The 21,314-nt window shown below is 35.3% G+C and overlaps 6 protein-coding genes and 1 non-coding gene across 9 annotated transcripts; 4 read left to right on the forward strand and 3 right to left on the reverse strand.

The window, feature by feature from the left end:
• Nucleotides 1-1,010: 1,010 nt before the first annotated feature.
• Nucleotides 1,011-4,936, reverse strand: LOC106303202 (ATP-dependent DNA helicase Q-like SIM). The gene is made up of 11 exons (XM_013739533.1): nt 4,107-4,936; nt 3,802-4,021; nt 3,609-3,719; nt 3,324-3,513; nt 2,880-3,186; nt 2,350-2,570; nt 2,055-2,111; nt 1,882-1,962; nt 1,740-1,774; nt 1,455-1,605; nt 1,011-1,347 (listed from the first exon to the last, which is right to left on the reverse strand). Exons 1-11 carry the CDS (start codon nt 4,639-4,641, stop codon nt 1,294-1,296), a joined length of 1,962 nt encoding a protein of 653 aa, XP_013594987.1. The 5' UTR covers nt 4,642-4,936; the 3' UTR covers nt 1,011-1,293.
• A 171-nt stretch (nt 4,937-5,107) lies between these two features.
• Nucleotides 5,108-6,156, reverse strand: LOC106304122 (40S ribosomal protein S21-2-like). Of its 2 annotated transcripts, none has more exons than XM_013740518.1 (4): nt 6,081-6,156; nt 5,756-5,841; nt 5,518-5,650; nt 5,108-5,311 (listed from the first exon to the last, which is right to left on the reverse strand). In XM_013740518.1, the coding sequence occupies exons 2-4, from the start codon at nt 5,803-5,805 to the stop codon at nt 5,246-5,248; spliced, it is 249 nt and encodes an 82-aa protein (XP_013595972.1). In that variant the 5' UTR covers nt 5,806-5,841; nt 6,081-6,156; the 3' UTR covers nt 5,108-5,245. The 2 variants fall into 2 exon arrangements, with proteins under 2 accessions (XP_013595972.1, XP_013595973.1); XM_013740519.1 differs by having other exon boundaries at nt 5,756-5,827; nt 6,081-6,140.
• Nucleotides 6,157-6,271: 115 nt separating this feature from the next.
• TRNAE-UUC lies at nt 6,272-6,343 on the reverse strand. Its single transcript has one exon. It is a non-coding gene; the product is annotated as a tRNA-Glu (tRNA).
• Nucleotides 6,344-6,436: 93 nt separating this feature from the next.
• LOC106303905 (sm-like protein LSM4) lies at nt 6,437-8,189 on the forward strand. 2 transcript variants are annotated; one of them, XM_013740258.1, is made up of 8 exons: nt 6,437-6,569; nt 6,667-6,706; nt 6,805-6,846; nt 6,997-7,095; nt 7,220-7,297; nt 7,672-7,708; nt 7,804-7,911; nt 8,018-8,189. In XM_013740258.1, the coding sequence occupies exons 2-8, from the start codon at nt 6,704-6,706 to the stop codon at nt 8,038-8,040; spliced, it is 390 nt and encodes a 129-aa protein (XP_013595712.1). In that variant the 5' UTR covers nt 6,437-6,569; nt 6,667-6,703; the 3' UTR covers nt 8,041-8,189. The 2 variants fall into 2 exon arrangements, with proteins under 2 accessions (XP_013595712.1, XP_013595713.1); XM_013740259.1 differs by having other exon boundaries at nt 6,443-6,561.
• A 190-nt stretch (nt 8,190-8,379) lies between these two features.
• LOC106303639 (replication factor C subunit 3-like) lies at nt 8,380-11,646 on the forward strand. Its single transcript, XM_013739934.1, has 11 exons — nt 8,380-8,626; nt 8,706-8,816; nt 9,020-9,052; nt 9,452-9,620; nt 9,934-10,115; nt 10,544-10,680; nt 10,778-10,876; nt 10,964-11,033; nt 11,110-11,184; nt 11,284-11,329; nt 11,404-11,646. The coding sequence occupies exons 1-11, from the start codon at nt 8,543-8,545 to the stop codon at nt 11,460-11,462; spliced, it is 1,065 nt and encodes a 354-aa protein (XP_013595388.1). The 5' UTR covers nt 8,380-8,542; the 3' UTR covers nt 11,463-11,646.
• A 3,604-nt stretch (nt 11,647-15,250) lies between these two features.
• On the forward strand, nt 15,251-16,585 carry LOC106303927. Its single transcript, XM_013740289.1, has 3 exons — nt 15,251-15,419; nt 15,618-15,708; nt 16,205-16,585. The coding sequence occupies exons 1-3, from the start codon at nt 15,350-15,352 to the stop codon at nt 16,332-16,334; spliced, it is 291 nt and encodes a 96-aa protein (XP_013595743.1). The 5' UTR covers nt 15,251-15,349; the 3' UTR covers nt 16,335-16,585.
• A 1,082-nt stretch (nt 16,586-17,667) lies between these two features.
• LOC106304834 (60S ribosomal protein L22-3) lies at nt 17,668-18,395 on the forward strand. The gene is given in 3 exon segments (XM_013741221.1): nt 17,668-17,737; nt 17,740-17,896; nt 18,010-18,395. Coding segments are annotated over 3 exon segments (372 nt in total). The 3' UTR covers nt 18,155-18,395.
• The last annotated feature ends 2,919 nt before the right edge of the window (nt 18,396-21,314 follow it).

Raw genomic sequence — 21,314 nt, forward strand, 5'->3', positions numbered from 1 at the left:
TTGCTTCCCTTGCTGCAAAATCTTGAGAGATGCACATAAGACAAAGTGAACTCACTAGTGTCTACTTTTTCTCTATAAAGAGCTTCTAAAGCACAGTGTTCCATGATACGACATCTTTATCCTCAACGCTCTCGAACACCGTAACAGAATCCTCGTCTCAGGGGAAGAACAAGAGAAGACCAAAGCACAAACCTCGTTTCTCAACTCGATATACTCTTGTGGTTAGTGATATAGCCGGGGGGGGTGTTCGGATTTAGGGTTTCTATTGGTTTCTATTCAGCAATGGATAGTGGCCGCCGGAAATTGTTAGTGAAAACCGAGATTCACACAAATAGACAACAATCGGAGGCGTTGGTGATGAATCGTGTGAACCCTAAAAAAAATTCTTCGTTTGTTAACAAGAAAACTGTTTTCATTTGAGATTAGATTTATTTTTATCATGTTTAAGTTTCTAAAATTAATGATAATGGAAGTATTATAATAATTATCAACTAAAAGGGTTATTTGGTCTTTCACACCCATTTTTAACGTGTGTACAAGATATAGAATTAGTGTAGTAATTAGTTAAAAAAATAAGAGTCACAATCTAAGTAATTTTCTCTATAAAATATACAAAAAATATATAGTTTTCAATATCTACATAATTTGATATATATTGTTGTGTCGGTGATTAAACCCACTGTTTTTGTGTAACACGTATAAATATAACAAGCATAACCTAATGTGTGGTATATGTCATCTATAAGCAATCGTGAAAAAGTTAGAACCCTAACTAATTTCGGCACCTGTTTCAAACAATGACGACAATCTCTGATCTTTCCAGAGATTTGATCGGGGAGATACTCTCCAAAGTTCCGATTACATGTGTTGGAAAAGTAAGATGCACATGCAAACGATGGAATGCTTCATCGAGACATAGGATAGTTAGTAAAGCAGTAGCTAGGCAGTTTATGGGGTTCATGATGATGGATTTTAAGGTTTGTTTAGTTAGAGACATCACCTCACGTTAATCATGCTATATCTTTAATTAATTAATCCAATCACCATTAATACGTGTGTTTAACATACATTAAGAAAGTGAGTTTAATAAATTCAACTGTAATCTTCTAAGCTCTATGACAAAACCTGAAGCAACATCAACGGCTGCTCGAGCTGCAACCAAAGCTTCTTGTAGCTCGGAGTTAACGAGGTAATAAGAACATATCTCTTTGAGAATCACATCATGGCGCTCTTGGAGCCTCGCAACATTCTCTTCCGCAGCAACCAAAGCCTCATTCACTAGCTTCAGCTTCTCTATGGCTCGACGTCTCTGCCTGAACATGGGACTGAGAGCAAAGAAGAACGAACCTGAAAGAGCAATTGTAGAAAGGAATATTATGCTTCCGTAAAGACCCATGAACAGAATGTGCTTTGGTAAAAGAAGAAATGATCTAAATATAAAGTGGATTCGTTACTTGAGAGAGGTTTATTCTTTGCTTTTCCATGGAAGATTCTTCTGTAACTTCAAAGGACGTTGCTGTTGACGTGATCGTTCTCTTCGTGGTTTCCTTTCTCTTGGGCGTTTCATTGTCTCTAACCGTTGTATATAGTGGATTTTTGAGTGGACTACGGTCCCGTGGTTTTCCACGTAAAAATTGTGTGTCTCATTTAGTTATCGCAACTTTGATATCTTGCCATCGTCGAAGTATTTTCCTCACAGGTTCGCACAAGGTCAGGGGAACACGACCGTGACATTCCGCTGCGCCGTGTGACTTTCCCCAACAGCTTCCAAGCTCTGCGGTTTCATTATTTCAATGAGATGTAATAAGATAGATTTGTTTATATATTTTGGTATCCATAAATGTTAAATATTAAAATCATTTAAAGAGCTCTGAGAGAGACCTGCGGCCAACCATAATGGATGATTTTCCGGACATTTTTCTTGTCAATTCCCATTCCAAACGCAATTGTGGCAACAACAACCTGAAGATGAGTACCATAACGTCAATATTCTTCCACATGAAGTGGATAACAGAGTAGAACATTCAGGATGAGTCAGAACACAATAAAATTACCTGCAGCTTATCTTCGTGAAATTCTTGGTGAACTTGTCTCAGATGTTTTTTTGGCAACTGTAAAATGTAACAAACTGTTAAAAACAGCCATAACAACATTTTAAAACAAAAAGCATTTAATTAAGAATCCAAGATCTTGCCATCATTAACTGGAATTCAAACAAAAATCTATTATAGCTGCTTGGTTGATATAGTGACTTGATACCAAGTTAATAAAGGTTGACAATTTTCATTCCTAAGAAACAGTTCAGAAGATTCATAAGGGAAAAAAAAAGTACATTTTTTCAGTCCATACCTTTGCATTATAAGCTGCAGCCTTCAGTCCAACCCCACAGAGATACTTTGCAATGTTTACACTCTCCTTTCTTGTAGGAACGTAAATAATTGTCGGTCCTTCAAGATTCTTCGCCTTGTTACTATGATTGTGTCCACATTCGTCAGGTGTCTGCTTTCCGGAAGGATCAGGAATATCCAGGACATCACAAGGAGACATTGCACAGAACTCGCCACAAGCAACTGCAATGATTAAATCTGAATCTAAACCACCATTCCTCAACACCAATGATATATTAAGAAAAGAAAAAATAAATCATACAGGACTTTATTTCTGTTGTCAACATATTTACTTTCGATAAGTTACCATTTCGCCAATCTAGTTTGAACATAAGGTGAAAACTTAACCAAGCGAAACTTGGCCAAGATTATGTATTTTACTAACGCTATTACTAAGTTACATGCAGCCATTAATTTTGAAATCAAAGTTGTGTAGTTGGATCAACAGTTTTAGATCATTCTGTTACCAAACAAAAATGAAAAGGAGCCTACCATCCCAATCGTCAACACTCTGGAAGATGTCGGTCTCATCTTCCAGATACTCTTCTGACATTTCTTTCCCATTTGAACTGTTTTGCTTTGCCAAAGAGTTCTCCGGATCCTCTTCATCATCATCATCGTTATCTGTCTCATGAATGCTTTCAGCATCGTGATAACCAAAATCATTCTGCCCCTCTGACTCTAATGAGATTACTGCTAGCTTTTTCCCGGTAGCCTTTCTCTTTCCAGAGTATAAGTCAGTTAAGTTCTGGAAGTCTTTTGCATATGAAGCTGCAGACTTTGTTCGACTATGTTTAACCTGTAAATGACAGAAAAAAACATCAACTTTAAGCTCTACATCTCATGGTCCACATTCAGCATCAAGTAAGTTGCATATTAGTTTGCTAATCATATTCCTAAATGTAAAGTGAAATTAAATCTGAGCTGGAAACTCACTGAAAATTGCAAATTTGGCCTGAAAAATGAAGTGAGAACAGTTTTTGTTTCCTTTGACAGGTGAAGTGACTGAAGAATATCTTCCTGTACGTGAGCTGTGGCTGTTGCAGTCAATGCCATTATCGGCACATCATACTCCAAGAATGCCAAACTGCTGACACAAAAGTTTTCCCGCAACATAGATAGTTTCCTGAAAATCCAGCATCGGGGAGATTTGTTTAGAAAACTAAGAACACACACAGAAAAGCAATAACACTTGCAAGTTTTGATTCTTAAAAAACATACCTATAGTCCGGACGAAAATCATGTCCCCACTTTGATACGCAATGAGCTTCATCAATAGCAAAAAGAGCAATTCCATGAGTTTTGGCAAGCTTCTGGAGTGGTTTAATCAGTCTGCGATCAAGTTTAAATCATCATTTAAGCAAATAAAAAAATAATACAAATGCACTCATTTAAGAGAATTTCAGAAATTTACCGAACCACTGTCTCAGGACAGACATATATGATCTGATACATTCCCTGCATTGCCTTCTGTTCTATACGATTATCAAGTTGGCCTGAACCAAGAAAACAAGCAGAGACTTTGTGCGTTGATAGCTTAAGGCACTGATCATGCATCAGGCTTATCAATGGCGAGATCACGACAACAACTTTTCCCGTCAGTAATGCAGGAAGCTGGAAGCAAAGAGATTTTCCTGCATGGTGAGACACACATAAACCGCAATTAGACTCCATGTAGGAACGAAGAAGGCATCAGCGATGAGTGAAAAGGGAATCTACCAGATCCTGTTGCAGCTAGAACAAGACAGTCCTTATGAGCAACCCATGTTGACAAAGCCTCCCTTTGGAAACTTTTCAGAGACGAAATACCAAACCGGATTCGTAGAATGGAATCAACTCTTTTCTCCCAAGTTGATGAAGCCTCTGAGCAACCACTTGACTCAGTAAACACCAAAGGAGGAGGCTTTATCATCTCTTCTGAAGGATCAGACACTACTGAAGTCCCAAAGCTGCCACCTTTCTTCTTGTTCCGATCCACGGATCTAAAATGGTCAAACAGACTCGACTGTCGCATTGAACCGGAGGAAAACGAAGAGGGCAAAGCTCTCTTGCCAAGGGTCTTGTTACTATTACTCTTTGTAGAACATAGTGAACTAGCAGAAGAGAATCCACCAGTTCTATTCAGAAGATACTCAACAGCGTCACCACATGACTTCCCTACAGCTTTTACAGCTTCCACAGCATCCGGTTTTGTAAAACCCATTTCGACAAGCTTCATCACAGCCTCGTCGAAACACGAATCTAGCTTATCCATCGAGTTCAAACTGTCTGGTCTGACTAAAGGACAGTCCTTTTTAATATGGGTATCGGCTTAAGCAAATGATAATACTCAGAACTCCGAACCCTAGTAATCGAATTAACTAACAATGTTCCGCCATCGCCAGAGATACAGAGCTTTCAAGCTTTGATCACTCACCTTGGAGGACAATGTTTCTGGGAATCCGCAAGCGAGGAGATGAAGGAATCGCAAATAAGAACCCTAAGCGCCAAAATAAAACCACTCAACAATGAACGGAAGTGCATCAAATTTGCCGCTCACCTTCCCCTGACGACGTCGTTCGGATCGTGAATTAATATTATCCTGTAATTCATTCATATAACTATAACTAAACTATACTGTGTGGTTTGAGTGTTCAGATATCATTAACATTTGGTTTGGCTTATCCCAATTCTTTAAAGATTGTTCGAAAATGAGAAAGGTTTGACAAATTTTGAAGATGTGAGGAAAATCAGAACACAAGAAGCATTAAAACCAAGAGTCAAGCAAATATCATCATTACTTCAGTATGTCCGATGATCATTTTTGAATTAAATAACAACATTCAGAACAAAGCAAAAGGACAGCTTAATCAGGCTCTTTAGATTTGTTTGGCTTCGACCTTCTTCTTCTGCCACAGCCTGTCCACCCCACTGTCAGCGTCTCCCTGCAAATAGTCAATCAAATGAATATTAAGCAGTGTTTGCTCAAGCTGATAAGTCCTACTTCTTCTAACAAAACTAATTAACTCAAAAAAGCTTATATACTATTTCAAGCCACAAGACCATTCAAGAGACAACAAAAAAAACCAACTACGATTGACAAATTGATAACACAAAGATTCCAGAATCTAAAGATAAGTCTATGACAAACCTGGGCACGAACAAAACCGCAGAGAGCCAAGGTAGTGAATTGACCGGTGTAGATGCCATCAGCATCTAAATGACCAATGTTGAGTTGCACAGAGGCATGATCCTTTGATGTGATCATCCGGTTAGTAGCAGAGCTGTGGTTTCAGATATAAAAAGAAAAAAAAAAACTGTCAATAAAGATGCCTATGAGAGATTACGTAACAAATTAATTTAAAGAAGAGGAAACATTATTGTATTACCATTTCCTAGGAATGTAGAGTTCCGTGACCTGACCCTCTTCGTTCTGCATCTTGAATTCAAGTAGACGATATCTAAAATTCAAACACTATATCAAAAACAGAACACATAACAACTACGTTAGAATAGAACTCTCTAACAGCGACAGTTAACTGCATCAAGTACACGCCATTCAGAACAATAAAATTAACCAGATATTAAACGACAACGTTCAAGGTTATAGTCAAGGTAACAGCTAGCTAGATAATACAAATTAGTACGAGGACAAAGAATCTAGAAGCTATCCAGCGGAGAATCAAAAAAGAGTTCGTTAAGTATTATTATTACCTGAGGAGAAGCAAAGCAAGTGCGGCAAAGGAGGAGAAGCCACACGACTGAGAAGCCACAGCGTTTATACTTCGAATAAACCCTAAAAGTTTTAAAACGGGCCATGAAAGAAAAAAAAATGAACTCGCTGTTGGCCCCAGTAAGGCCCAAGATTGTTTATATATTTAGCATATAAAATTTTTAAAAAAAAGCTCCGATGCCGGGAATCGAACCCGGGTCTCCTGGGTGAAAGCCAGATATCCTAACCGCTGGACGACATCGGATTTGTTGGTGACATCGCTACATAAATTATAATTATATAATAAAATAACATATTACGAATCCAAAACACTTCCTATGTATTTGACCTAATTAGAAATCCTTCAACTACTCAGTTCAACAAGAGAGGTAGAAAAAGGTAACCCGATTTCGAAAATATTTCGCCGCCTCCGTCCGTCGTCTTCGATCTCTTTCTTTTGTTGAAGAGGAAGCCAATCTTCTGGTAGCAAGGTTTCTCTCTTTGCTTCCGATTTTTAAGGCTTTTGTTCTGTTTCCTCTATTGGTTCTTCCGAGTGTGGTTTAATGTTGTATTCTTTTATGTGATCAGGTTCTTCACGGATCTCTAAATCTTTTGATTCGAGAAGATGGTAAAGTTGCTTGATGAGCTTATACAATATCTTTAAGTTGTTTGTTTGTATAACTTCAAAAAAAAATTGACTCTTTTGGTTTTGATTTTTTTTTGTAGCTTCCTCTTTCGCTGCTCAAGACTGCTCAAGGGCATCCCATGGTATTGCGAAATTTGAACCGTTGATTATAGTTTTTGTAGTATATGGAGCAGAAGCTAAGTGGGGGAGAGTCTATATGAAAGTTGTGTGCATAGGAGATTTCTTTTTCTTTTAAAGTTTACATCTTTTTGATGTTTGAATCCTTGTGGTAGCTTGTGGAGCTCAAGAATGGAGAGACGTACAATGGGCATTTAGTGAATTGTGATACGTGGATGAACATTCATCTGCGTGAAGTCATCTGCACATCAAAGGTTATATCATCTTCTACTTTCGTATATTGATAGAAAACTTCCATATTGTTTTGTATTTCCTCGTGTAATTTTTGTGTGGTTGGCACTAAAATTATGTTGGTCTGCCGCTTGATTTACGCTTTAGGACGGAGACAGGTTTTGGAGGATGCCGGAGTGTTATATCCGCGGTAACACTATCAAGTACCTTCGAGTTCCAGATGAGGTAATATACTCTTGTAGTCTTGTGTCATGCCTCGTCATTTATCTAGTTTTATTCCTTCTTTTTCTTTTCTTCTCTGGAGTGATGATGCTTAGCCAAATCAGATATGTGCTCCAAGAGGTACATGCCTCTTGTTGAAGCGCGTCTTGGACGATATCACAGAGAATGGTTGTTGCCTGACCAGATTACTGACGCACTTGTGTTGTGTTTCTGAAGCGAATAACTCTATATATTTGAATAGTCTCTTTTGTTTCGACCCCTCTATGTTCAATTATATTTTGAGTAAACAAAGTTCTAGTAATGTAGATGTGACAGTCATAACCTGTTTCAGTTGTGCCTAGATTGTTTTTACTTATTTTGCGTTTTTCTCTTTTCAGGTGATTGATAAAGTACAGGAGGAGAAGACCCGCACAGGTATAGTTTTATCATGTCTACATGGTGCCTTTTCAAACAGAGGCAAGCTCTTCTTGGTAATTAACTATATATCAACAATGGTTACATATATGCAGATAGAAAACCACCAGGGGTTGGACGTGGGAGAGGACGTGGTGTGGATGATGGAGGGGCCAGAGGCCGTGGTCGAGGAGCTCCAATGGCGAAGATGAGTGGCAACAGAGGTAAAGATGATCTTACTAGATTACACCAAAATCTTTGATGATCTTCTACATAGTTTTGTCTGCTGAAAATGGATTTGAGCTAAACTATAATATGCTGTGAAAACAGGAGCAGGTCGTGGCCGTGGTTGATGCAAGAACTTATATAAAGACTGCCTGCTGCTGCACTCGCATTTTAAGAGTTCTCTTGTTTGTTTAAATTTCATCTTTGAGCTAATATATAAAACTAAACATTGTGCGCTGAATATATAAAATTCGAGCTGTTCTAAGCTTTTCCCTTATCGGTTTTAATTTTTACTGAGTTCTTTGGGAGGATTTTGATTTGGTTTGTATCAGATTACAAAGAAAAAAAATCAAATGATCTCGATAAATTAAGCATCTACAAAACCAGCGATGTATTTTGTAGTAAACCCGTTTGAAAAGCTCCACAGTTTCGTCGAGAGCGATCTGTATGTGGAACTACTCAAACACTCTAAATGAAAAGGAGGGTTCGTTCGAATTTACTCAGGTATCGACGCAAAGCGAAAGACGTTTTCACAAAGAAGCAGCTGAGAGTGGAAGAAGGGGGAAGACGATTCACTTCTTTCCCGCCACTTCCCTTTGCCTTCCCTAAACCCCTCCGGTGGTGAGCAAGATGTTGTGGGTCGACAAGTATAGGCCGAAATCGCTCGATAAGGTTATCGTTCATGAGGATATCGCTCAAAATCTCAAGAAATTGGTACTCCTTTTGTTCGAGCGCTAGGTCAAAATTTTGCTTTTTGAACGTTTTGGGAGCTGAATTTTGATTCTCTGCGTAGGTTACGGAGCAAGATTGTCCGCATTTGCTCTTCTATGGGCCGTCAGGTTCGGGTAAGAAAACCCTAATCATGGCGCTTCTCAAGCAGATATATGGTGCCAGTGCTGAGAAGGTATCCTTCTGTTCCTTTGTTTTTATTTCTGGGTTTATAGTTTGGTAATAACAAAAGATGAAGACTTTAAAACCTATTGTTGTTGAGGAAAAGTAATCTGTCTGTTTTTGCTTGTTGGGATGTGGTTAATGTACTAACTATTGATCTTTTTCTTTACATTGATGTTCATCTTCTGATTGCTACTTTTCATTTTCATTCTGCAGGTGAAAGTGGAGAATAGGGCATGGAAAGTTGATGTGAGTTGTACATGGTTTTCTCTTTTCTGTTTACCTTGCTTTTTATTTCTAAATTTCTCTCTGCTTAATGTCTTTTGCTTTTGTTGGATTGATCAGTCAATCTTGTTTCAATGTATTCTTGTGCTTGTGAAATGTGAACTAATAGATGTGAATTGTGTGTTTACTATCATTTTCTTCTTTTGGTGGTCCTTCTATATAAGATTATTCTATTAAAACAAACATGACAACGTTGTGAGAATTGTCGGTTTTGTTGTCTCTAATTTTGAGTATATGAAACCTACTTAGAGCCAAACCCAGTGAAAGTCTTGGTGTTCTTCCTAGCTGGTCTAATAATCTGTTTTCATAATTTTTTTTAAGTTTCCGTCTTTATGTTATGTTAACGTGTTTACAAAAATGCAGGCTGGGAGTAGAACTATTGATCTGGAGCTCACTACACTATCAAGCACCAATCATGTGGAACTTACTCCAAGTGATGCAGGCTTTCAGGACAGATACATCGTTCAAGAGATCATTAAAGAAATGGCCAAGAACAGACCAATTGACACCAAAGGAAAGAAGGGCTACAAGGGTAAAAATTAGTGTTTTCCGCTTGACTATTTCACTAAAATTATCACTAGTGGAGTAGATGGTTGCCTCATATATCGAGTTTAAAGCTTCATGTTCAACTGAGTGTCTTCGTTACACATTTAGATGGTTGTTCTCGGTTATCAACTTATCCCTTGTTTCTTACATATTTTCTTGTCTAAGTATTGTCCCATGCCCTGCCCAATTAGTTTAACTTTTCCACATAATGTTGTTGGATGATGGCTGATATACAAAAAAGTATTAGGTTGTGCGCAAACACATGATTTTGTGATTTTTGTTTTGTTGTGTTTTGGCAGTGTTGGTACTAAATGAAGTTGACAAGCTCTCACGAGAAGCACAACATTCTCTGCGGAGAACAATGGAGAAATATAGCTCATCTTGCCGTCTCATCTTATGCTGTAACAGTTCTTCAAAGGTTACAGAAGCCATCAAGTCTCGTTGTCTCAATGTGCGGATTAATGCACCTTCGCAGGAAGAGGTACATAAGCTGCTCCTCTCTCTGTTTAGACTATTCTCTTAAACAATCAGCCAACTAAATTTTCTTTTAAATGCCCATCCTATGGGAGATCTCAAATTACATTTAGTTTTTTTTTTTCCTATAGATCAACTTTTAGAAATCAATTCTGACATATACCTTCCTACTGTGTACTTCTCACTAGACGGGCTAGAACACAAGAAGTTAAAACTTATGCGAAAACTTTCTGACTGCCTATCCTGTAGCATGTCTGTGATGTGCAAGTTTGTTCCTGTGATTTCTAAAAAAACATTGATATAAAGAATCTGTAGTTGCTGTTATGAAGATGATGTAAGATTCAGTGTTTTGCTTAATTTAGCCTGTGTAAATTTTCTTGCAAAAAAATGTATGCAAGATTATTGTTTAGAAGAAATGTGGTTCTCTGTTTGCAGATAGTGAAAGTGTTGGAGTTCGTTGCAAAGAAAGAAAGCCTGCAACTACCCCATGGTTTTGCTGCTCGTATTGCCGAGAAATCAAATCGCAGTCTTAGAAGAGCTATTCTGTCACTTGAGACTTGTCGTGTCCAAAAGTAAGCATCATTAACTGTATCTATGCAGACAATCAATGAATCTGATTCATTCTTTTGTTGTTTTGAAAAGTACTTAACATGATTCCTCTCGTTGTAGCTATCCGTTCACAGATAACCAAGCGATATCTCCCATGGATTGGGAAGAGTATGTTGCTGAAATATCAACTGACATGCTGAGGGAACAGAGTCCTAAAAGGTTCGCAGTTTAATAAATCATTTAGCTTTTGCAAATTATAGATTTAAACATTTCTTGATCTAACCATTCTCTCGTGTGCTTCTTCAGTTTGTTTCAGGTGCGCGGGAAAGTATACGAGCTGCTGGTTAATTGCATTCCACCAGAAGTCTTACTGAAGGTTTCAAACAAAAACCCAATTCTAATATTCGTGTCCTTTTATCTTTCCTTTTTACACATAATTTATACTTCTACAGAGGCTTCTTTACGAATTGCTGAGGAAACTGGACTCGGAGCTGAAGCTTGAAGTCTGCCACTGGGCCGCATATTATGTAAGATTATTTGTATACACCACTCATTGTCTCAGCATCTGTGTTCTCATTCGAGACTGAGCTCTCTTCGACGATGATGTAATTGGCTCCTTGTTACAGGAACATCGGATGAGGTTAGGTCAGAAAGCCATATTTCACATAGAAGGTATGTAAACTGTTCATTCCAAATGGGTTACGTAAAAAGAAAATCAGCTTATTATGGGTGTTTAACACTGGCAGCATTTGTGGCCAAGTTTATGAGCATATACAAGAACTTCCTCATCTCAACATTTGGGTAGAGAAGAGAAGGATGGCTCCAAATCCAGGAAAAGAAGAATTACTTGTTGTACTGTGTTTTTTCTTTTAATGATATGATGATCCGAGGCTCTTGAAACTGTGATGTTTATTTTCTTTACCACCGTCTTCGTTAGACTTGAACTGTCTTGTTTTCAATCGCTATGGAATCGATTTTGTTGATCAGTAGCTAATTATAAGAACAAGGCAACAAAAAGAGTGGTTTTGTTGATCAGTAGCTACGTATATTGGCTCGGGCCAGTGCTAAGCAACTCAATTAATAGCATAGATCACAATGGGAGAACTCTTCCACTCGAGCTCTGAAAATGTCTAATAGGATCCATACGGGTTTGAAACAAATAGCCTATTAACAGACGCATAAAACTTAGTCACAACTTACAAGTAAAGGTCCGACCGGTGAACAAATAGAAAAAGAATATACAAAAAGAATATACAAGAATAGAACAGCACGAATGAAAAAAATAGTTGTTCTTTAATTTTCTACAAAAAAAAAAAATGAACATTATAATGAGGCAGTTTCAAGGCTCTCCAGCGCGCCACATCAACAGGTTTGTGGGCTCCACGTTTATTTTTTAAAAACCCATAGTTTTGGTAAGATGGCTATGAAAAACAAAATACACTTTAACCAAGTGGTCTAAAGCTTCTAATTAAGTCCGCAAGTTTGTGGGTTCAAACCACGCAGCTGCCAAATTATATGGGTCTCACTCAAAGTAAATTATTTTTTTCATTTTTTCGATATTATTTCATATGATAATGATAAATGGGCTTCTTCAAAAAATAAAAAAAGGTTTGATATTATGTTATGATAAATGAGTTTTGACTCTTGAGTTTCCAGGAAAGTAAGAAACAGCTTCTCTTCGTCAATTTCTTCATTTCCCCATCTCAAATCAATTCATTATTAATGGTCTCGATTCGTAACACCTCCTTAAATCCTCCTTATATATACTTCATCTTAAACAAAGCAACCCTTCATCTCTAAAACTCTCAACGATTCCTCTACTGGTTGCAGCTTCAGGGAGAATATAGAGCAACGAAAGTCGGTAACATCAGCAGACTGTTCAATTTTGACTTATCGTGCATTTCAGCGTGAGTGAGTTGAACTAGAAAAAAGGAGATCCGATGTTGTTCGAAGCACAAAAACAGTTGCTTCATTATGCCCTGAGAATAAAATGATGAAAATATATAAGTAGCAATGGTAAGATCTTTTTAAAACTTGAATATTTGAATTTGAAGGCATATTCAGTGATATCAGTTGCGTAGTTTGTTTTTTTATCGTAGGCTTTTTAAACGCATATCTTCTGTTCAGCTTTCAGATCTTCTAGGTATCAAACCCACAAAAGAACATTAAATCTCACCATCACAAACATATCAGATCCATGCGTCGGCAGATTAAAAGACCAAAAAATGAAAAAGAATAATGGAGATTTGGGAAGAATCTTCCTCCTCTCTGTTAGGCTAGATTGACGGCGAACTCGAACCGATGGCGTGACGGTGAGTTTGCGAAGATGGTGTGAAGTTGAGCTTGAGCACATGTGAGATGATGGTGTGAAGTCGACCTTGAGCTCCGCCGTGGATTCGTCTTCGGGGAGCCTCCAGAGCTTCGTCACCAGCGAATCTTCGTATTCTTCAACTCCATTATCATCTTCTTATGTTTTCTGTTGATCAAATATGAAAAACAAATGGTAAGAAAGAAGAGGAAGAGAAGATTCATACCAAAAAAAAAAAAAAAAGAACGAGAAATATGTATCTGCAGAGAGAAAGAGAGAGAAGAATAAATCTCCACCCTTAGATTTAGATTAATCCAACAATGCATAAGATTATCCTTTTATCTGTTTTCAATTGGTCAAAAAGTTTAATATTTCTTTTAATTAATTATTATATAAATTTAGTTAGAATTTTAATGTAGTTTATGTGTTTAGTATATTTAATAGTTATTGTTTATTTTGTGGTTTAATGAATCTAATTGGCCAAAAGAACTTTATCTTTTTTTTGTCTTCTCTTTAGTATTTTTTACAAGTTATGTTTTATTCAAAATTTATCTATTGAAAATTTAAGATAAATTTATGGTAACAAGGGAAACACATCAAGCTTGTTAATCAATTTATTTAATTGTCAAACTCAATTAACAAATTCAAACCTTCTTATTTTAGGCTCCGAAAACAACAAAGCAACAAATGAGCACTGAGCAAGGAATGCGGCAGAGACAGCCTTAGCTGAGGTGAGCATATCTCTTTTCCATGACGCTTTAGAATAACTATAATTTTACAAACTCACACACTGAAAATGCAATCAGGCCAGGAATTGCAAGAACTTGTGAAGCTGTCGATGATGAGGAAAAAAAAAGGAGATTAAACTGTTTTTCCAGTTTCAGACCTAAATTGTGACTCAAGACCCACCGATTTTCAAGCCCAAGCATTTCAAAACCCAGCTATTATGTTTTCATTGTGTTCGAAAATAGACCTATACCACTTTAACCTTTTTAGTCCACCATTCCCATTTTTAAACTATCCATAATATTTTTACCAAATACTCTCTTCATTTCATATTAAGTGTCGTTTTAGAGAAAAAAATTTGTTACAAAATAAGTGTCGTTTTCGGTTTTCAATGCAAAATTTATTAATTTTATTCTTTTTTTCGTTTTTCTATTGGTTGAAATATGGTTAGGTGTATAGGTAATTGTGTTTTTATATAGAAAACATGCAAAATTAATTGTTTCTTTAATCTGTGTGCACAAGTCTAAAATGACACTTAATATGAAACAGAGTGAGTATAAAAAAACTACGAATGAAATAGGCATACAACTATATAATTATATTAAATTATATCATTATTAATCTATCTAAACGAAACTATACTACAATTATATATTTTCAAAAACATGTCATGACACATTTAAAAAAAAACTAATTAAATTTCTTTTGAAAAAAAAAACTGTTTTACGTTCCAATATTAGAGTTTTATATTAACAACTACTTAAGTTTTGCTACCTACGTCATGAAATCGCTAATAACGTAAAGACCCGATTAAATCGTACAAAAATAAAATATGGAAATACAGACACAATTCAATTTGTTAAACATTCTTATCTGTAAATAAAAAAAATTATTCTCTAATAAATAAAATTCTTTATTCACTAATAAATATTAACCCCCACAAGCCCTAAACAAGCATGATACCTCATTCTCTTTTCTATCCATTAAACTATGTTTCTTTGCATAATTTGTAAACATATTAAAAACCATTTTATTTTTAATGTCATTCAACTATTTAACAATAATATACTAACAACCTACTAAATAGATAATAACAACAACTTTGAACATGAAAGCACTAATAACACAAATACTCGATAACATCACCTAAAATAATATATGGAAATATCAAAAGCATATGAATTCCTAATCATTTTTATATCAATTCAATCATGCTGGGAGATTTACAAATTTCAATCCTGACCATTTTCGGTTAAAACCCGAACAAAAAAATATTCACAAAACAAACATCAAAATCTCATCCAAGCATTATCATTGTCTCTGGCCCCGCGCTTGCGCGGAGACTATGAAACTAGTGAGAAAGAATGAGAGAGAATTATTATTCTTTGTGAATGGTGATTTTTTATAGGAACTTTATGAAATATATATTATTCCTCATCATTCCTTAGTCACCGTTCATACCCCTAACTAATTAAATGACATGTGTAACAGCGGGAATGAAGCTCAAGTTAGCAAATTGGTTTTCTCTTCCTTAGAATTTTCCGCCTTTGGTCGCTTTAAAGCCACGGCCAAACGCGCTTTGTCTACTCTTCAATCTCTTTTCTTTGCTTTTTTTTGTTTCCTACCCTTTTCTTCCGAATTTCATTTCTTAAAGAGCAATGGCGGAATCAAAGACAAAAATGGCAGAGATAAGGGAATGGATCGTAGAACACAAGCTTCGTACCGTAGGTAATAATCAAAATCGACTGTTTTATAGATCTGTTGGTTATATATGTCGTGTTCATCCCAATGTTTAGATCTCAATTTTTGTGCTAAAGTAATTGAAAGTTCCTATTCGCTTCACATCCTCGGTGTCCCCGCGTTTGCGTGTATGTGTTCTTTTGGTATATATACTATGGTTTGATATTAGCTCTCGGCTCTTGGCAGGTTGTTTATGGCTGAGTGGGATCTCTGGTTCAATCGCTTACAACTGGTCTAAACCTGGTATGAAAACCAGTGTCCGAATCATCCACGCCAGGTATCTTCTTTATCTTTGTTCTTATCTCCCTTTTTTAATGGTTAAGAAACAAACATGCATCTAATTAATTAAATTGGTTATGTTCTTCTGTATTATTTTCTTAAATACACTAATCTTGAGGAAGCTTGAACTGCTTCAAGTATTGTTACTCCTTCTATATCTTTCTCTGTGTGTTTGCGCTTGAGATTCTCCAGATTAATAATTATCCTTTCGTTCTCCTTGTTGTTTCTTCATTTCTTCACCTGGTTGGATGTAGATTACTCATTCTAACAATAACAAATTGAGTCTCTGATATGTATCATCATATACACTATGCTTTCCAATACGCGTGTTTTGTACTTGGTAACATATTACTGAAGCAACATTTAGGATGCATCACAAATTCACCATGATGCAAGTCTTTTTTTTTACTGAATTTAAGATGATAATGTTGATGGTTAATTATTCTTCACCATTACATCTCTCACACGTTTTGTGTATTGGGTTGTATTCTCAGGCTACACGCTCAGGCTCTGACATTAGCCGCTCTGGCTGGAGCAGCTGCAGTTGAGTACTACGATCACAAAACTGGAGCCACCGATCGCTACCCCAAATTTCTCAAGCCCGACAACTTGACTAAAGACTAAAAAAAAACTCTTTGTTATATCATGCATTGGCTGATGCCTATTCTGTTACTGTGGGCATATTGTTGCTAGTGACATTTTTTCATGTCCTTAAATCTTTCTTTTAGTACTTTGAAATTAATTAACTGCTTGGGTTATATAATCCCCACAAACTTGCAGATTGTTTGCAAAATACGGGATGCAAAAATGTAAGAGGTACTTGCAGAAAATTATATGAATAAAATTCAACCTTCATTCGGCTTATGAGCTGATTATATTATTTTCTTCATATTCCAACCTCAGATTAGAGTTAGACACAAGCTGACAACCTCGTCTAAGATTGGCACTGGCTGTATGATAACATTCATTTTATAGATGATTTGAAATGTTCGAACTTTTTCTGGCTATAGTATATTTTCGAAAGTTTCATAGCAGAAGATTGTTAGAACATGATTATTGGAGAATTCGTAGGGTGAATTTCTTAGCGGAATATAAAAACCCGTTTCTTAACTTTTAACTACAAAAGATAAAAATCAGCTCTTAAAACTCTTATTTAATAACCGGTTATTAGCTTTTTTAATTAAAAGTTAAGAGACGGGTTTTTATATTCCGTTAAAAATCTCTTCGTAACATACATTTATCTTTCTTTCAACACATTACCCAATTTTTCATTTAATGGGCCTGTATGTCCGGCCCATGCGTTCAATACCCAACCCATTTCAGGCTTGTGCCAGTGGTTTCAGTTGTCCCACATCGCTTGCACTTAGAAATAAGGTCTCGGGAAGAAGAGTATAAGAAGGAAAGTGGAGTGAACAAGCAAACCACTTACCTGGACAGGGTCAACTCATGATCAAGAAGATGAGTGGCCTAGGCTAGTGACCTCCATTGCACTTTGAGGAGGGGTGCTTAGCCTAAGGTCTCCCCAAGTGGGAGAGCCTGTGTCATTATTTGTGGCAGAGGGAGCCTGCGTTCGCGCGGCTCCTAACATCTATCATCAGTTTCTAAACTTTTTCGGCCCATTATAAGAAAATGGTTACTGAGACTTACATTTCTGAAACTAATCTAAAAGTTATGTGGGCCTGAATTACAATAGAGCCTTAACCCCTAGACACAACATCTTCTTCTTCTCTCTTTCAAGATCAGGAAGACGCCGCAGTTCCATCTTCCAGCATTTTTTTCCTACAGGTACGCTTTCATCGTCACTCTTTCAACTTAAAACAACCTTTCCGAGTATTGATGTATGTTGTAGAAGTGTTCCGACGGAGAAGAGAAGGAACGAATTTAGTTTATCGTTTTTTTTTAGCATTATATGAATGGCCAATATGTTTTTGAATGTAGAGGGAAGAGAGGTGTGAAAATGAGTCGTGGAAGTGCCGCAGCTCCAAAGGGGAAGAAGAAGGGAGTTTCCTTCGCCATTGATTGTTCTAAGCTGTTGATGACAAGATCATGGAGATTGCTTCCTTAGAGAAGTTTCTTCAGGAGAGGATTAAGGTTGGTGGTAAAGCCGGTGCTCTCGGTGATTCCGTCTCAATCACTCGTGACAAGAACAAGATCACCGTCACCTCTGATGGCCAATTCTCCAAGAGGTTTGATTAAAATCTACACCAGTCTTAGCTGTAGAATCTCTTTAAGTTATCTTACAGAGATTGATTTAGTCAATCTCTCTAAGTTAACGTGGTTTTGTTATCTGTGTGTGTAGATACCTAAAGTACTTGACAAAGAAGTACCTGAAGAAGCACAATGTCAGAGATTGGCTCAGAGTGATCGCAGCCAACAAGGACCGTAACCTCTATGAGTTGAGGTACTTCAACATTGCTGAGAACGAAGCTGAGGAAGAAGACTAAATAAACCAAGATTTTTTTTCTGATCATCTCTTCCTCTTAGTTGGTTTTTGATTCTACTACGATTATCTCTCTTCTGGTTAGATATTATCTAGTTTGGTTGAAGGGATACATTTTGTTTTGTTACTGCTTATTGAGCTTCTATGGAGTCTTGTTTTTTTCCAGACAGTTATTTCGGTAAACCGAGTGGAGTTTCGCAAATCTTTCGTTCCAAAATTTGTTTTGTTGATGTTAAGGGTACTACTACAAGCAGAAAGATTGTACAATTGGAGTATAGAGATTGGCCAAGTTAAATGAACTATACAAGCAGAGATTAGTTACCCCGAGTAGTTGATTTCTATCAAAATGCAAAGATGATACTTTAGCTATGAAACGCGGCAGTTTACATATTGGATGCGTGATCTTTGACAAAGTGAACATTAACCCGTCGGAAAATAGACATGGTTTATTCAATTATTGAATATTGTCTAACATGATTAAGTGAAATGAATGAAAGTAGTACTCACTATGTTCTAAATTGTACAATGTTTTAGGTTGAACACAAATATTCAGAAAGTTATTTTCATATTTAAAATATCATCAAAACTGTAAATTAGAATGACCACATAATTATAAAATATACTATAAAATATAATTAGCTACACGGTTTCTAAAATTAAAATTATAAAGAAAATTTAAATTATCTTATATTTTGAGACATCTAAAACTCTATCGAACACCTTACATTTTGAAACAAAAGTAGTAATAAATTTGCTATACATATTCAGGTGGCAAAATGCAAGGGATTGTACCCTAGATATATGTAAACAAAATTTTAATTATGAAATGAGAGAGAGAGGCAATGACGTCAGAGGGGAAATCCAAACCCATAAAACATGGGGGAACGATTCACTTCAATTTCGTCAGAAGTAAGTGACAGTGAACTGCAGAATCCTCCACCTTTTCTTCTTTCTCTTTTTATTAAAAAAGTGAAATCTTTTAGTTATACAAATATCTCAATTTCTGCATATAATGAAGAATCTATCCGTCTAAAGATTCGATGCTCATGCTTTAAAACGTGTGACAATGATTGAATTGACCCATATATGATTTTCTCTAACTGAGTTTTAATCTAACTTGACCTAATAAGAATTTGCACAGGTTCCTTTTCAACCGCAGATGAAGATAGTTGTACTTCACTTTTAACATGATTACATGTTTTCAAAGTAAGATAAATAAAAAATAGGTCAAACTCTCAGTTTGTCAACAATGGTCGATATATGGGGATATTACCCATCTTGGCTAATGGAAATTGTGGGAGGAAAAAAAAAATTTGTGGGTTACTAATGGTTTGTTTTAATTTTGTTACTAATGGGCAAAGAGGAGAACAATAAAATTATTAAAAGGATTGCATTGGAACAACTCTTCAAGCCACAAAGTTTCTGTCTCGCTATCTATGGACTATAGCGGTGAATTTTTTCAATTAGTTCCGAGGGTAAGAAAAAAGAAGAGGGAAAGAAACTCGCGAGGAACACGCAACCCATTCCTCTCTGTGTTACTGTCTCCATCACCACACCATCATCTCTCACTTCTCTTCACCATCCTTTTTCTTCCTTTTTTTTATAAACTTTTCTTTCATTTCTTTCCAATTTCAAATCAAATTCGAAAAAAATCAATTATGTTTTTTTAGAGAAAGTCAGCCAAACGTAAATTTTGACTAAGTATCCCTACTAATTATTACGTTATTGGAGAAACTTATAGTATTGTTTTTTTTTAATCGAATGTGTTACTAGTTTTTAAAATAACTACATTTTCTAAATAAAAACCAAAATATAAGTTTTCTTAATAACTTTTGATCCACGTTGACTATTTTCATTTTTATTACAAATTATTATTTAATAATAATGAACCTTATATTTTTCTAGTATTGTTATCATTATTTATTATGACAGTGTCTACTATTCACAGAATGTCTTAGAAAAATAGATTTGGGATTTGGTTAATTTAAAATAAATAAATATATGTAAGCATCAATGTCATACCAATGCCAATCCAAAACTAAGATTAAATTTACGAAAGCTAGCACAATATGTGAATGAAAATTTACCTAATAATAAATTGATCTTTTGTAATTTTTTTTGATTTACTATAGTTCACTCCAAAATAACTCATAAAGATTTAAGTTTATCGATAAAATAAATTTTACTAATTAAAATTTAAATATTAAAATAATATGTATATATTGATGTTGATAAATTTTGGTATTAGTTAGGGAAATTAGTTTTCATCATTTTACTCTTTCATGCCTATAACAATAAGACGGAACCAATATAATACTTTTTTAACTATTTTCAGAATAATGATTTTATTATTAATATTTTTATTTGTTAAGAACTAGAATTTAAAATTACCATCCAATCAATTCTTTTAATAATGAGTTCTTTAAAATATATACAATCAGGTTAAGTAAAAATAATTGTTTAACATATTTAATATGAAAATATTATATAAAAACATTTTTAAAAATTTGACAATAAAATAAAATTATTTATTTAAAATTAATTTATGGAAATTTTACATATTTGTTAAGAGTTCTATTGGTATTATTTATTAGAAATGATATTTATTTTAGTAACTTTAAGTTGTTTAAAAAAATTGACTTATAAGTGAAGCTTTTAAAAATAATAATAACTTAAAAATCAAACTTTAGATTCCAAAATATACAAAAAATTAAAACAAATTTAAAACCAAAAACCAGAATCTAAAATTACCATTCAAGTTTTTTGAAAAACTAAAATCTACAGCAAAATCAAAAACCAAAAACTAAAATCTAAAAATCAAAATATAAAAACCAAAAACTAAAATCCAACAATCATCACCTAAATCGTTATATTCGGTGCAAATCTACAAAACATGTGTACAACTTTTTATTAGCTGGATGTAGACTTGTATTATTCATTAGCTCATAGTCATTAGTAAATGTAGCTTACACATTAGTGAAGATAAGTTACACTTAATCGGGGCCAGAGGCGAAATCTGAACTATTTTTGAATGGGTGCACATATATAATAACCAGTGTAAAGTTGCATATGAAAAGTTTGCTTATAAATATTTTATTTTCTTAGAAAAAATTTGTTAACGCTAATATAAATCATAACAATTTTTACTGGCTTCCCTTTTTTTT

This window comes from Brassica oleracea, chromosome C7 (genome assembly GCF_000695525.1).
Source record: "Brassica oleracea var. oleracea cultivar TO1000 chromosome C7, BOL, whole genome shotgun sequence".
In the NCBI taxonomy this organism is placed as follows: Eukaryota; Viridiplantae; Streptophyta; class Magnoliopsida; order Brassicales; family Brassicaceae; genus Brassica; species Brassica oleracea.